Source organism: Rousettus aegyptiacus, unplaced genomic scaffold (genome assembly GCF_014176215.1).
Source record: "Rousettus aegyptiacus isolate mRouAeg1 unplaced genomic scaffold, mRouAeg1.p scaffold_m13_p_10, whole genome shotgun sequence".
Classification (NCBI taxonomy): Eukaryota; Metazoa; Chordata; class Mammalia; order Chiroptera; family Pteropodidae; genus Rousettus; species Rousettus aegyptiacus.
The window spans coordinates 76,344,905-76,362,625 of record NW_023416285.1 but is presented as its reverse complement, the minus strand read 5'-3'; the positions used below and the strand labels follow the sequence as shown (position 1 = coordinate 76,362,625).

General features: G+C 31.6%; 1 protein-coding gene across 5 annotated transcripts in view; it reads right to left on the bottom strand.

Annotated features, from left to right (window-relative positions):
- CUL2 (cullin 2) overlaps positions 1–17,721 on the bottom strand; it is a 92,806-nt gene that overhangs the window by 43,023 nt on the left and 32,062 nt on the right. For 4 of the 5 annotated variants that reach the window (XM_016164848.2, XM_016164849.2, XM_016164850.2 and 1 more), the window contains exons 3-6: positions 15,271–15,373; positions 12,281–12,375; positions 7,471–7,576; positions 3,813–3,895 (exon numbers count right to left, since the gene is read on the bottom strand). In XM_016164848.2, coding sequence (XP_016020334.1) covers positions 3,813–3,895; positions 7,471–7,576; positions 12,281–12,375; positions 15,271–15,373 — 387 coding nt within the window. Of the gene's footprint in view, positions 1–3,812; positions 3,896–7,470; positions 7,577–12,280; positions 12,376–15,270; positions 15,413–16,173; positions 16,242–17,721 lie in introns of all 5 variants that reach the window. The other variant, XM_016164853.2, reaches the window with a different exon arrangement.

Below are 17,721 nucleotides of genomic sequence, written 5' to 3'. Positions count from 1 at the left end.
AAAGAATACCAAGTATCTCAAAATAAATCTAACAAAAAGACTGCTGGACCTTTACAGATGAAGTTACAAAAGCTTATTAGAAGATATTAAAGAAGGAATAATAGATAAGACATACTATGTTCAGGGATAGGAAGATTTAATATAGTTAAGATGTAAATTCTCCCCAAAATGACATAAATTCAATTCCATTTCAATCCAACAGGAAAAAAATTTTAAGGCAACTTATAATCACCTCTTTAAAAGGTAATTAGAAGATGTACATGAAAAAAGGGCAAAAGAGCAGCAAAAACACTGGCTTATGTCGTGCAAATTTGACTTACCAGATACCAAGACTTATAAAGCTATAATAATAAACACAATGAAGAACTGGCACATACAGGTAGACTAACAAATGAACAGAAGAGAGCCATAGCCACACTTGTAGAAAACTCTGGTATTTATTTGATGTCAAAACAGTGGGGAAAGTAGGAAGCGTTAAAAACATGGAACTGTTAAAGTCACAAAATTTTTTTCCATCTGTCATTTAACTCTTGTTGTTGTTTACGATGTTCATATGGAAACAGAAAGAAGATGCTTAAATCATGACTGTTTTGCTGTTGTATTCATTTCAAAATGAATAAAAACTTTACCAAGTATTTTTATATAGGGAGGCTTCACAGCTCCATCATCTTCCTAAAGGAATATAAAGACTCCCCCCCCCAAAAGAATGAAAACCACTGTACTTAAATAAATATTAAAATACAAACAAATTATTATTAGTAGTTACTTATGAGGAGAGAAAAGAAAGTCTTAGGTAAAAGGAAGAAAAACAAGGATAGTCACATTTTATGCACTATTTAAATTTTTAACAACTATGTTTTTAATTGTGAAATAATTAGACTCACAGAAAGTTCTAAAAATAATGTAAAGCAGTCCTGTATACCTTCCACCCAGCTTTCTCTAGTGGTATCGTCCCATATAGCTATGACACAATATCAAAACAAGGAAATTAACATTGGTAAAATCTATACATCTTATTCAGATTTCGCCAGTTTTTATATACAATCATTTGTGTACGTTTATGTGCGTGTGGTTCTATGCAGTTTTATCACATCTAGATTCATGTCACCACCAATATATTCAAGATATAAAACTATGTTATTACTGTCTCACACCAACCATTAATCTATTCTAACTTTTAAGAACATATTTTCAAGTATTCTTAATATATATAGTAAAGTGATCCAAAGGGATCTTTTATCAATCAATAAAAGCTTTATAGAAGTTTTATAGAAGAAGTGAAAATTATTTAGGGTATAACAGTACTTCATAAATGATAGTGTGGACTGGATGCATAAATATCTGGGGAGCTTTGTAAAAATGGACATTTCTAGTCTCCCTGGAGTATGCTTCAGTGGATATAGGTGGGAACCCAGATATACAGACTTTCAAAAAGCACCCCCAAACACATATACGTGTATTTATCTGTGCACATTTTAAATCCTTAATAGTGATTTCCTTTAAATAACAGAACTGAAGGTATTGGGAGGAAAGTAAAAGGTTTTTTATTTTTCTCTTTTAACCTTCTATACATTTTCAATTTTCTATAATTAGCATATATTACTTTTATAATTCTTTTTTGTAGAAAGATACACTTTTAAACATTCCCTGCATAAGCCTGAATTTCAGAGGCCAGATTTGAGAAATCACTAGTACACAGTAATGTTTTTTATACATTTTTAGAGATTACCTAGGAACCAAGGGATAAATATGGGGAAAGGAAATCCTAACAGAAATCAAATTTGCAATACTCTCTGCTACATCTGAAAAGATTTTATTCTGTAAGTATGGTAGAGCTCTTTCCACAAAGAAGTTGTAAGCACAATAATAAAATATTTCCTTGTTAGTAGCAGTAGCATGAGATACTACAAACTATTTTTAAGAATACATAACATATGGGTAAGACCACAGACTTACAAGGACCAAAATGATTTAACTTCTAATTCTCGTTCTGCCAAGTACTAGTTATATCACATGAGTAAGCTGACTATAAACTCTCAAGCCTCATTTTCCCCATTTGTAAAATGAGCCTATGATAATATTCAGCATCATATGCTGTTATAAGGATCAGATAAGATTATAAATAGGGAGTATTTACCAGTCACTCCTCCATGTAATGAAAGTTATGATATCTGGCTATATTAGCTCAGATGAGTGGGTAAATAGATATTAAAGCAATGCAGCAGAAAGATCCACACTGGAAGTTTAAAGGCATAGAATCTCTTTCCATAGTTATATCAAGTTCCATAAATCATTTCTTCCTTGTTGATGTTCAACTTACTTACTTATAAATAAAATTTGCTGTACCTCCCTTTTAAGATCAAATGAAGAAATATGTGTGAAAATGCTAGAACACTCAAAGTATTAGAAAACTATAATGTATTCATCATTAAACTAAAGCACTGGAGCTAGGAGTGGAAGAAATATTCTATGGACTAAAAAGATAGATATAATGGATTTAGAGTTAGGAAAACCCAGATTTGAATCCTTGGAATTAAGAAGACAGGGGTAGAAGTCAGGTCACCCTTGTTACAGCACCACCACTGACTTTATTTGTAAAATGGAAAGTAGTGCCAACCTCCCAGGGTTGTGAGGATTAAATAAGATAATGCATGTAAAGCTCTCAGAACACTGCTTGGCGCACAGTTCCCGTATTTAGTTTTTATTATTATTAAGCCTTAGTTTCTTTAGCTGGAAAATGTGGGATAAAGCCTACCTAACAGACATGAAAAATATTAGTAAAGTATGTCAAATAATACTTTAATACAAGCTGATTATAACACAACTAAGACAATTTGGCCAACATCTCTGATCACATACCTGCCATTTCCAAAATTAATATACTATAGTTCATCAAATTCATTTTTAAAAAGCTAACAATCACACTTGTTACTAATTGCTACCATTTACTTAATATTTGGTATTAACATTAAATATTAAAATACTCTCATCCTCTTTTGTGGCTTTTTTTTTTTAACCCCTTATCTCCTACAAGGCGCTCCACAGTAAGGACAATGCTTTGCCTTTTTTCTTCACATAAAAATCTCCATATTTGGGTCTTCTTAAAGAAAGCAGATTCAGATGGAGTGGCCACTATCATACTGAATTCACTGCTCTCAGTAATCCCTTTAACATCAGTTCCAGAAACCTGAAATTTACTGTATACATATCTGCATGACTGACTTTTAGTGCTCTTGATTCCCCAAAGCTGATTTAGTGCTTTTGATTCTCCAATGTTTACTAAGAATCTTTTAGGCCAGAGCTAACCCAAGGATATTCTATTCTGGACTCCACAGGAAAGTGCGCTCAAATTCTGTCCCAAACTCTATTCACACGGCTCTTTAGTGGACGACCACTCTAAACCATGAGTAGAATAGGAAGACATTTTCCCAAAAATTTACCTCGCAATAGGCAAGTTAATGATTTAATATTGGGGCTAAAAATTAACCAACTAACTAGAATAATCTGCTTTCTAGAATAGGTTATCTTCATCAGGATTTAAACTGAGAGAATATGTTGAAACAACTAGCGCTGCCTAGAAGGTCCAAGAGCTTTCAGGACTCAAAAACAAGTCACTTCCTTCAGTGACTTATTTATTAAGCATGTTTAGGCTATAAATAAAGACTAAAAACCTGCCAAAGATAATTATAAAACCAATTTTAAATATTGTTATTAAGATGGAAAATGAAGCTCATTATAGTAAAATAAGGCCAAGTCCACTCAACAGCCAAACAAACTAGAATTGATTCAAGAAGGTAAATGTTGGAACTCACTTTTTGATTTCTCGGAGCAACATTCGGATAAGGATGGTCTGAAGTGGTTCAACCATCAATTTCCTCCACATATCCAATGCTAGCTGCCAGGAAAATAAAAATCATCAAGGCTGAATTACTTAGTATTTGGTTTGAACATTTGTTTAAGACTTTTCAAAATATATCCATCAAAATACATATTTATAACTAATATTTTGAAATTCAAAAGAAAATTGATTAAACATAAGAAAAATTAATTTCTAATTTAAAATGTCAGTAACCATCATATCTGACTTGTATAAAAACAGAATTAAGGTTTTATGATTAGCTCATTTTTATAAAACTTTATTTGATTATTAAATGCCCAGTATTATGGAGCAGTTATAGGTGCCAAGACTGTAACATGAACAAAGGAATTATCTTGAATAAAATAGATATAATTTGGCTTATCAGCTGATTTTTAAATTATAAAGCATTTCATACAAAAATAAAAAGGTAAGCCAATTTAAAGAATAATGAAATAAAACACTCCGTATTTACTACCTTATTTAGGAAATACAACCTCACAGTTGCCTCTGTTCCAAATGTCCTCCTTTTTCCTCAGAGTTTTTTGTATCCTGAATTTTGTGTTAAATCATTCCCTTATAATTCTACCAAATGTTTAAGTATCCCCATATGATATTTTTGAAGTTGGCCGTTCCTGACCCTAACACAATCACATTGTATACTTTTCTATATATGATTTTAAAAATTTTAACTTATTAAAATCCATCGAAATGGAAAGATATAACTATTGTTTTGTATTAACATTACTATATAGTATACTAGTGATAAATATATCATGATTTGTTTTTCCTTCCTACTGCTGATGACAATGTTTGTGATTCCAGAGTTTTGCTACCAAGAAAAATGCTAATTCATGTATACATATAGATATCAATATCAGTATCGATATCTATATCTATCTTCTGGTAAACATGAGCATGAAATTCGCTGACATACACCTATGAGTGGAGATGCTGGGCTATAGGGTTAGGCATACATTCAGCTTTACTAAATAAAGCCAAACAGTTTTCCAATTTACACTCACACAAGCAATGGATGAGAGTTCCCATTAAACGACCTTAACAAGTGGTATGCCAGGCAGTAGTTAAATTTTGCCAATCTGGATATAAAATGGCATTTTCTTGAATAAAACTGGGTATCTTTATATAATTTTATGATGTATCTCAGTTTTTTTTTCCTGTAAAATTCATCTCTTTTGCCCATTATTCTGTTAATGTTTGTCTCGTTCTTAATGAAATCAAGGAGTTCTTTATATACTGTAAAAAAGAATTCCTTGACAGTTGTACATATTTTAGTCTGTCATAGTTTATGACTTTTTGAGTTTCTTTACAGTATTTTTTTAGTAAAAATATATTAATTTTTAACATATTCAAATTTATCAACTTTTTCCTTTATCATTTGTATATTTTTGTCTTTTAAGAACTCCTTCCCTCCCCTAAATAGGGATATGTGTGCTCCTACATTGTCTTCCCAAAGTTTTTAAGTTTGCCTTTTAACATTTAAGGCTTTAAACTCTAATATATTTTTCCCATACAGAGTACAAATTATTCCAGTATCAAAACCTAATTGTTCCTGTTTCCAACTGAACTGTATCCACACGAGTGTATCCTCATGGGCGTAAGTCTGTTTTTAGCCTCTCTATTCTGTTTTCCTGGGGTAACTCTATTCTGGTCCATTGGTAATTTCATTTCAAATAAGAAAAAGCAACTGTCTTCTTACAAGGTACCTCCTTCAAGTGTGCCTTCTTTTTTTCTTTTTAAATAACATGAACAGGGGAAAAAAGAAGGCAATTATAATAAAGTGGGATCTTATGGCTGTGGTGGAAACACAAACTGGTAAGGCCCTTTGAAAGGCAAGTTGGCAGAGCAATCAAAATTCAGGATGTACTTTGACCCAGAAAATCGACTCCCAGATGCCCCACTCTACGAAAATTTCTCCTTGTATACAGAGAGATAAATACATAAATGTAATTCCATGAGTGTAAGATTTTTGTTTACTTTGTTCTCTACTGTATTCCTAGAATATAGAACAGAGCCCTGGCAAACAAAGAGGTTCCAAAATTATTTAATAAATGAACAATAATGTTCACTGTAGTGATAAAAATGCAAAATAACAAAAAACTGAAAACTAAGGGAAATAGTTTAATAAATACTGTTAATATCTCTAACATAGAATATTAAGTTCTTACAAAATATAAACTTAATGAAAAGAACTCCTAGACACATTAACAAACAAAAAGCAAGAAATACAAGTTAGAGGACTTTAAATATAGTATGATCCCATTAATGTTTAAAAAATAAAATCAAAGCCATTGTGTATGAATGTATGTATATTTATATGCAAATCCACAGGTAAAATTCAGGAAAGATATAAACCAAATTGTTTATAGTGATTTCTTCTGGGAAAAGGAGCAATCTTGATGGTGTTGGTGATAAGGGACAACCATTAACTGAAATATTCACTTACAATCTTACTAACTAAAGCAATCACTGTTAAGATTTTGCTATTTCCCACTGATCTGTTTCTCTATAGCCTTTTTCTCCCCTACAGTTTTATTCCTATTACGTATGTAATGTTGTGCCCAGTTAAGTTTTGTTAAAGTTTCTATAAACCCTTTTCTACTACTAATTTATTCATTTGCTACCGGATATATTTTATGTATGATTTTTATTGTTGGCTATTATAAATTTATATTGTGTACTCATTAGTCACCCTTATTAACAATGTCTGCAAGGAATGAACACATTTAAACTTTTTCCCCTTACACTTATTATTTTCAAAGTACAGATTACTAGACCTGGTTACCTAGTCAATAGGTATTGAACATTTTAAAGTTTACTGAAAGGCACTGAAAAAATTTCTTTCTAAAAGGATTATTCTAATTTTAATTTCTACTAATGTTTCATCTTAGCTGTTTATTTCCTTCATCAACACTAATCACGATTTAACATTAATTTATTTACTTATTTGGCATCTGCTTCCCCATGTGGACAGGGATCTTACGTCTGTTCACCACTGTTTCCTCAGTGTCTGGCTACTCAATAAATATGTATTACATGAATAAACAAACATCATACTAGAGTTATTTCTTTCACAATCAGTATATGTATTATATAATTTTCCTCATTTAAGTTTACACTATACCTCAAGAATTTAAGTGAATTAAATGAACTTCACACTTTCTTGTTTTACTCTGAATTTAATTACTTTTTAGTTAAAATAATTTGTTATATCCATAAATTTGTCTTTACTCTCTTTTAGGCTCTCTTTTAAGTCCCTGTCCTTTGCACTCTTTAACTAAAAGAGTCTAAACTTTTTCTAAATACTTTTTATGAGCTTTGTCACATAGCATAACTATTAACCTTCTATCATTCTTCCATCTGTTGTTAATTTAATTATTAGAATAATACCCATCACATCTTTTCTGTTCTCATTTTTCCTAACGATTCTTAGGAAATCATTATAGTATTTACTACTTAACCTTTAAGATGTTTAAAATCTTGACAATTATGAGACAGTCAACTCAGTGTTCTTAAAAAAAGGACAGTGAATCACATCACCTAAATAAATAGAAATCTTTTTATGTTTGCCAGCAATTTAAAGAATTGCCTACCTCTCCTATTTCCATAAGTGGTTCATTCATATCTACACCACCATAGCCATACTGAAGGTCAGCTTCTGTCAATTTATTCTTTTTAATAAACTGGGTGTTGAGATATCTGAAAAACAAATGTAAATCACTAAACACTATGTCAACATTAATAGGAAAACAAATAACTTGCAACTTTAGAACAATAATGTTAGGGTTATAAATCAACTACTGAATAGTTCAGTAATATATCCAAAAAATGTGTAGAAATTAACAATATAATAAAAGAAAGATAAAAATTATCAGCCCAACTCTCTGTGCAAGGCCCTAAGAGAGAAAGGCTATAACTTCTAGAGTGGCGGAAAAAAAACCTATTACCCCAGGTTTACTTGAAAAAAATCCCAAGGGTTCTGCTATAAAAATTCCAATACTGTTACAGCCAACAGCTCCTATCCAAGGTTCAGGTCTTCTACAATCTCCTTTAAACAAATAACATTCCCAGATTCTTCTTGATAAATCAAGATATGTTCACTTTGCAAAGTATGAAACAGAAAATCGTTAAAAGATCAAAGTCAGGTCAGTTCTCTAATTTATATTTTTTCGCCAGGAAAAATATCACTTTCCATTTTTAAACGAACGAAAAAAAATCACGATCAGTAGGTTAAAAAAAATAGAACTGATTATTACAGACAGTAAGAAGTATGGGAAAAACTGACAGATTTAAGATCACTTTAACTACCAGAGAAAAACAGCTTTATAAAGAAAATGTTTCAATATATTCTAAGACTAATTACTGTGATGAACTCTTAAGAATTACTGAGATGAATACAGAGTTCTAAAATTAAATAATATGTGTAGAAAGAGCCTGTAATAGTCAAGTACTCAATTTTTACCATCCCAGATTTCACTATAATACCTTTAATGTTCACCACCTAAAATTATTCACTTAAAAGGTTCTGCCAATGTGTAAATGGCTATTAACAATACAATTATTTAGGCAACAACTACAATATGCACTTTCTGATATTCACTGCAACAAAATGAAAGGTCCACTTAACATTTACAAACTGAAACTGAAAGTAATGACAACAAAAATTTCAACTATATAACTCCACCAACAAGGCTAAGAGATGAAAAATATAATTCCTGAAGTTAACTCCAAAGCAGCAGATACACAACCATTTACACAAATTCCACTCCCACATTCAAGCCTCTACACTCCAAGGCTTACAACCTGGGTGCTCCACTGACACTTAGCCTCCTCTGCCCATAGGCTACAAAGTCATATTATTATTTTTTCTTCAAAATGTCAATTAACCTTTCCTTCTATTCTAACTATAACCCTAATAATTTCATGCTGGATTTCCAACTATGCCTTTCAGCTAAGGAAAGGAGAATACGATTAAGAGACCGAAGAAAAAGCTAGAGAGAGAACGGCTTCCTCACTTGAAACAGAACATGTGGATTAGGGCCTGAAATGCCCTATACCAGATATTTGGCCTCTGTCAGTTCAGTTCAAACACACCTCTCTCAGGCCTGACCTGACCTCAATCCAAATTAACATTAACTTCCCTCTCGGAGTGAATAACTATATGTGACTTTTATTTTTTTCCCCACAGTACTTGCTTCTATGTGAAAGAATCCCATTCTGTTATATGTTTATGTCTCCTCTCTAGAATAGAAGGTCTACAAGCAAGGACCTTTGTCTTGCATCCAGAAGAGTGGCAGACAGATATGAAGTCTTCAAAAAATACTTTTTCGATGAATTAGTGAATAAATAAATGGGTAACATTCCAGACAACAGGGATAACAACACAAACTTGGAAAAGCAGCCTGGAGCCAGGTCATGAAAGCCAGGAATGCCAAGAAATAAAAGTAACCACTAATATTTATTAAATTCATATGTCTAAGACATAACCCTAAACATTTTATATAGCTGAATAGCACGAGGTAGATATATGTGGTATTATTACAATCCTCATTTTATATATACAAAAATTGTAGCTTACAGGGTTTAAAGAACTTGCCAGAGGTCAATCTGCTAGCAAGTGGCAGAGCTGGCACAGAAACTCCCACTCTCTCATTCAACAAGTATTGTCTGAGTGTATACTTTATGGCAGGTACTATGCAAGGCACTGGGGACAGAAAGATAAAAAACAAAATTGTGGTCTCCACCCACATAGAGCTTGCACATCTGGCAGGATACACAAACACAAACAAATGTAATATTTCAACTACAAAGTGTGCTCCCTGAGCAGAGGGGGAGCTTAACTGTTTTATGTGTCTTCCTACATGAATCCTTTGCTCCAAATCAGTTTCTTTTTTGGACAGTGGTATATGGCCATCCCAGTAACCTAAAACACATATCTCATCCTTCCAGTTTACCTCTTTTAATCTTCATGTCCTCCTAAACTGTTCATCATCTCCTCCATGACTTTCTTTTTCACTTCCAATGCCAATTGTCTACCCACTAATTTGAATCATGTGCAACGCTTCCATGATTAATTTCTATTTCCAGTTTGTGGCATCTCCAAGTCATCTAAAAATTCTGCTTTCAGGATGTCACTTCCCTATTCGGAATCCTACAATAGCTCCTTGATACCTACATAGTAAGTTTAAACTTCTCAAAATAGCGCTTTTTTAACTCTGAACTAGCTGCTAGATTTGCAGAGGTCTGAATTCACTTATCTCCTCCAAAGATCCATATGTATATTTCTAAGCTAGTATACTACTTTATTGGAGCTTCATATGTTAATATCTGATAGGACAACTCACTATTCTCTCTGTCATGGAATAAAACTTTAACTTAGATTAAATATATCGTTATTCTATATTTCCACTCTTGAGAGTACAAGCTTGATAGACAAGATTTGAAATAATTTAAAGATGGAATTTAAAACGTTAGTGTAATTTTTCATTTTTCATTCTTAATTTCTAAATCAATGTAGTATTTTACAATCAAAATTATTAACCACACATGGGTTTTTTAAATAAAGACATATGTTCTAGGAAACTAAAAGAAAAATCACTTCCAGTAATTTCTTAGTATAGTTTATACTCTACTACACAGGTAGACTGTTCTGCTCAGGTATAATGCTGTAGTTCATGTTCTTACAATTTATTCTGTCAACAAAGTAATTAATAAAGTATTCTTTGCTTTTCTGGAGTTTGAGCAGTAACATAATAATAGTATCTGGCAAGAATTAATAGCCTAAGTTAACTCTGAAGCCTCTAAAAAATCAGGCTTTTCAACCGATTTTAGAAAATTCCATTATAAGAATTGTTCTCATGCTACTTCCTACAGGATTTCAAGAAGTGTTATTTTGCAAGCTAATACCTTAAGTATTCCACTCAAGGGCCAGCAGGGTCTAAACAGATATGTAGTATTGGGAAAGGTGGGGCAGGAATGTTGTTACTTTTCTTTAAAGTCAGAATCTATAAGTCACCAATGCGAATGTATATCCAGAATGCATATCCACATTACAAATCAATACAAGTAAAGAAGGGGCTAGATAGTGATCAAATTTGCATTTTAGAAAAGATAATATGAAAAGTTTACCAAATAGAGTAAGTTAGAAGTGAAAATGGAAGCTGATTACAGAAACTTTATCATTAACAATCTTGGTAAGAAATGATAAAAAGCTTGAACTATAAGCTGAGTGATCTTAAGCAAAGTCATTTAACTTCTCTGACTCTCAGTTTCCTCCCATAAAAATGGAAATACCAACTACCTCATATAATTTAACACACACACACTGTGTATATCATAAAAATCGCAACTTGTAATTAACGTACTAATTTAATAGTTTTCATTTAAATAGCATAAAGTTGATTTTGGTAAACAGAGATGCAGGAAAACCAAGAGAATTGTGTCCTAGAAAACCAATAAAGAATAGGATACCACCTAAATCTATACTGGAATGTTTAGATGGAGAAAGGCTCCACTCCGTGGTACACAGTATAAACCCTCTCTTTTGTCATCTACATACCAGCGGCTCAACCTTCTCAGCAATGTCAAAGGTATACGTGCACTCTCACTCTTACCCTTAAAATTCCCCAAACTCTCTCCCACAATTTAGAGATTTCTTAAAGTTCTATTTATTACTATCTCACTTTAGGATGAGTAGAGAAAACATTAAATGTCAGGATGTTTAATGTACGACTAACACTGCTTTAAAAAAGCCAAAGCCACAGTAAACACTGTGCTTGTCAACAATGGCTCGTTTCTGGTTTTATTACATTTTGCTCTTCTAAGAAGAAAGAAAAGCTAATGGCCACTTAGAAGTAAGCTCTAGTTTCTAACATAGAAAACTGAGAGTGAGTAAATTCCAGTACTGTTATAAAAACTTAAGGGAACGTGAACCTGTGAAACAAAGAACACACACACCAGGCAGAACTTCAAGAGGGAAACTGCTGAGTACTTTGACTAACAGTGTTTCCATGAAACATAAAACACTGAATCTGAGAGTCAAATGAGAGCCTACTGCAGGGGGACATGGGCTTAGATTTACTCTGCTAAGTTTCATCCAAACTGAGTCTTTCCATTACCGTTGAGACTTAACATGTGCTATATAATCCCAGACGATCTGAAGAAACAGTGCTATGCCATCGAATAGTTTTACTTTTCACGGAATAACTTCCTGGCTCCCAAATACCCACATGACCCAGACTACAGACCTTCCCCATAAGCAAAGTCTATACAGCAGCAAATGCTTTAGTTCTGTACATTTCAATGAGTAATAAGTAATATTAAAAAAAAAAAAAAAGAAGCCTCCTTCAATTATGAATGTAAGCAATACTGTTTAGATTGTCAAGAGCTGAAAGGCATACTTACCTATACAAGCAGTCCATATAGTCTGCACCCTTGCTATATTCCTCCCAATACCTATGATACATAACAAGTACTTGCTCTTCAGATTCCAGAACTCTCTATATAAAGAAGAAAAACATTTTTACTTGGAAAGCACTTACCATTTTCATTTGTTAAGTCATAAAATTTATCAAAACTTAACATTCTAAAATAATTGATGTAATTTAAGCATTATAAATTACATTTATAAGTTACATTCTAATGTAACTACCTTTAATAACAATGAAATAACTAGAAAAAAAAATGTCTTAGATATGAAAGCGAAGCATCCATACTAGAGAGTAAATTATTTCATTCCCTAAAGAACAAAATGTAATGGTTTGATGCTGTCTTTGGGCTAGAATATTATATTAAGATCAGTTTAAAATAGACTGTAATACTGCTGTGTATCTGTTTCTTCAAATATATCACATTTGATCAACCTGCTAAGTAGATCAGTAAATTATCAGACTGATATATCATCGCTCTAAATTATTCACTTTTGTAAATAAGGCTATTTACGAAAATTGACACCTTTTCCATATTCCCCAATTTGTTTTTATATTTACTTAATAGAAATCTATTATTTTCTGAAAAATGAAAATCAAACTGAAATCTGAGGTCTAATTTTTAAAAAGTTATTTTTAAATAAAATCTAGGCTAACAATAAAAATACAGTGGACTTAAATTCAAGAGGCATTAGGATCTCCTATTTCAGTTCTTTCATTAACTCATTAACTGTCCCTATGACCTTAAAAAATCATGACCTCAATTTTCATCTAATTAACTCTACAATGAAATATTATGCTTTTAAACTTGGTATTTTAATAATGAAGACTCAGGACAATACAAATACCTAAAAAGCAGTATTTTTTTCCTTATATATTGTTAAATAAATTAAAAATATCAACTATTAATTCTGGGGAACTGCTGTTACTGGTTTGATAGAATATAAATCTACAAACGATTTGTTACTATATGTCAAAAAAAAAAAACTAAAAAATGTTAATGACCTATGACTCAGTAATTCCATGTCTAGGAATTTATCCTACAAAAAACTTTGTTACATAAAAAAATGTTTTTTAATAAAAGTTTTTTAAACTTGGCTACAAAAAAGTAATTTACCTACAACAATGTTCACAGAAGTATTATTTATAATAGCAAGTTATTTAAATTGGAAATAATCATATGATCAGCAATATGGGAATATTTAAACAAATCATAGTATCTCCACACCATGAAAAATTTTACAATTGTTGCCAGTAATATAAATGACAAAGAAAGAGACTTAGGATATTATTAAAAACAAAAAGATTTTAAAGTATAGCACATGACCATTTTCAAACAAAAATTGGAAGACTACACAAAGCAAAAATATGTATGACAGAAATTATCAAATTCCATATATATTAATATGTACCAAAATAAATACATTTCAATACAGATATGTCAAAAATATTAACAATGCTTAATTCTAGAGGTATGTTATGGCTGATATTTTTCTCTTTTTGCTTATTTGTATGTTCTAAATTATCTATAATGTAATGTAATATTTTATTAATTTAAAAAATTCTCTCCCCTAATCAAATCAAATTTTTCCCTCACAGGTGAAACTGATTCTGTTGACTATATTAATGATTTACTTTGTCATCTACACATTAGCCAACTTTTTTTGTTACAGGGTCTGAGAACATATGATTTGTAAGTATATAAGATCATAAACTCATAAAACTATTTCACCATATCATTTTTAAATCATACAACTATACCAATGCTAATTTCTTAGTTTTCATACTGCACCACTTTTATACAAGACATTAAGAAGCTGGGTAAAAAGTATATGAGAGCTCTCTGTACTATTTCTGCAACTTTACGTCTAAAATTACTTCGAAAATAAGTTTTTTTTAATCACACTTACAACCTATGATAAAATGCAAAATTTATAAATGCCTTACATCATAATCAATTATAGTATAGCTAAAGCTTACTATAACTCACCACAGAACTTTAACTTTAAAGGTTAACATATTAATCATTTCTAGACCTATTTAAAGCACTTGTTATCAAAACAGCTTTCATGAGCTGGTAAAAGAACACACTAGATCACTGCATCTGCATTTTCAAAAAAAAGTACAGCATTTCCTTTGAATGTTTTAAAGGAGCTATCACATGATCGACTAAGCTCTAGTTGTGAGTTATCCACTGTAAAAACTGTCTGCTTCAAGCCTTGTGCAGGGCTAGACATTAGACTGTGTTGTTTTGCCTTCATTTTATAAGAAAACTTAAAGGTCATTTCATAAGGTAGGTTGTGTGAGCTGCCCATGGTCACAGCTAATATAAGGCAGAGTCAAGTTGCAGCCCATACAATAAATGATCTCGTCCAGTTCCCGGTAAGATCAGTAGATCAAAATAAACTAGAAATGCTGTTGATAGCCAAATACCACAAAATTCATTCATTGTTTATACGTAGATCAAGTCTGAAATGCTGCCCTCTTACATATGGCATACTAATCAAAATAACTGCTCAGAGAGAGAGTTTCTATTGTGCTATTTAATTTACTATTTCCCTTTTTAATTTTAGGTTTTTGTAAGACTTTAGGATAGGAAGAGGCAGATAAAAAATTTTCAATTTTTTATTGAAAATAAAAAAAGATGAAGATTTACCAAGAGGTGGGAAGCAACAGCAAGAGAAAACTATAAATGGCATCCAGAGGACATAGGAGCACATTTTAAAAAGTGAACAAATATTGACTTGAAACCCTACTCTTTCACTTACTGCCTGGTTCCCTTTGTGAGAACCTAACAACACAGTGCTTGATTCATAGGTCTTTACTATAATTAGAAAAATGCTACTTAGGAAACAAAACAAATCTTAATTTGGTATAAGTTCTACACTGCAAAACAGTCAAGTCAAATAATTATGCAGCTATAATAATTATGATCAGTATTTATATCATGTATGTATCATTCCTTACCTTGTGCAAATGTCGTACGTGATTTTCCAAAAAAATTTTAGTTTCTGTATAAAGTCTTTCTCCAAGGGGTTCAGGATAGGCCACACATAAAGCATAGATATCTCTAGTTAAACTGTTAAGGTTTTCATATTCACTAGGGGTACTACATTAAAATAAATGAGATTTAACCTGTTTTACACTATAAAATGAAAAATCAGTATTTCATTTCTGTGGTTTAGGATTATATAGATATAGATATAGAATAAAAGATAAAATATATAACCATGCTTACTTCAAAAAGCACTATTAAGAGTCATTCGTTTATTCATTCAATAAATATTGATTGAGAATTATTTCATAGCATTATAAAAAAAATTGTTCCTCTCAGTGTGGTTAAAATTCATTGGGGGACTCTAGGAAGTCAAGTTACCCAGAAACTTACAAAATAAGGTTTACATAAGAAAGGACACAAGCATAATAATATCAACAAAGGGGTATGAAATACCTACAAAGGCAGATATGTCTAAGCAATTCTGAGAACAAAAGTTACAAAAATTACTCATTTGACACATTTTCACACATCATAGTACTCATCAGAATATTCTACAATCTACTCATAGCATTTATTCCATTAGAATTATAGTATGAATAGTAATATCAATAAATCAATTAAGTTTTTGAACATCTACTAAATACCTAAGTATCACAGGTGATAGGTACTGAATCAGGAGTCAGTAAATGGGATCTGCCTGAGGGATTACCTTTACTAGCAGGGGACTTGACCAAGTCTCTTAATCTCTCTGCTCCGTCATTTCCTCAACTCTAAGATAAGGATAACTCTCTCCTGACATCTCTAGAAAATCTTTGTTAAGACCCAAATAAGTCATGTATGTTAAAGCGCTTCATAAACTATGTATCACTCACCAAATGTGGAAGATGAAAGCACACATGAACCAATCTGAGACCAGCTTAATTAGAGATGTAGACAAAAACTGAAAAAAAAAGGTTATTTAGGATGGAGTCAAGTATTTATATTTAATATAAGGATCAGGAAATATTACACAATAAAAATATGAGCTTAAAAACATATCCGAGGCAAGATGTAGATCCTTCCCCCTCTATAATTCTCATAACATTTTATATATTCTTCTTCTATAGTTCCTAGCACATAACAGGCACTTGTTAATCTCTTGGTGGTGCAAGGGAAGTAGAGATCAATGTCACATGCTGTGTCTATTAACCCTGTATCATTACTCTGGAAAAAGCAAGCAGCCCTCTTCACATGGAAATCTGATAGATGTCGGTCGGACTTTCTCATGTTCTAAATCCTTTATTTATTTTTAGTTAATATTAGTAATAAAATATCTTCCTGTATATATGCATATTTCAACACACTATCAAATATAAACAAAAATTTTTCTTTAAGGAAAACAAACATGAAGTAAAAATATCATCCATATAGTGGAATATCACTGTGCCAGGTTTTTTGTAACAAATATATATAATGAGAAACAATCACAATTATTTTAAATCAATTTAGACACAATAATTATCCTTTATAAACTAGATTATGTAAGTTAAATACTACATAAGAACTAGCAGCAATAACACATCAAAATATTAACCTATATTACAAAAAAAAGTAGATTTGATTGCATACCACCTAAGATAGTATAACTCAGAAATTTCTCTGGACACAAATTCTAGAAAATAGGTAATGGTTTGGTGGAGGGGAGATGCAGCAAGGTAATCGAGAAGGTGCTTCACAATATTAAATGAGCTCCTGGGTCCCACTTAAAGCCCCTCTTTTTCAGCTATAAATTCCTTTAAAAAAAAAAAAAAAAAGGTCCTAGTTCACTACATAATTTAAATCTGTAAGAGTTGTGTTCTGTTTTGTTTTACCATGGAGTTATATTCAATATCAATTACTTGTCACAAACTTACCGTATTGAAAACAGATACAAAAGAAGTTGTATGAGTTAATGTATTATAATTCATGATAGTGGTTAAGTTTAGTGACTGAGAGTGCTTCTGGGAGTTTCCATTTATTGAATGCATGGGTACGTTCACTTTGTAATAATTAATCTGTATCTTTCATTAGTCAGTGTGTGTATTATACTTAAACAAAAATTTTATTTTTAAAAGACTAAATTTAGCCAGGAGCTAGATCAACAACCCTGTCAGCAAAGGTGTGATATATTTAATATCTCTAAGTTCTGAATACCTACTTCTAGAATTTTCATCCAATATGTTTGCTTTACATTTTTCTTAAGCCAGATACACACTTATTTCTAGTACATACAACTTACTTGATATGGAAAAATTAAAATGATTCAATACCATAAACTCAGCATAATATGCTAATTATGTGCTCTAATATTTTACATCACCAAAATTAGTATCTCGATATAACCACTGCATGTACATGTAAACAAAACTGATTATAAGGATTCACAACACAGGGCTTACCTT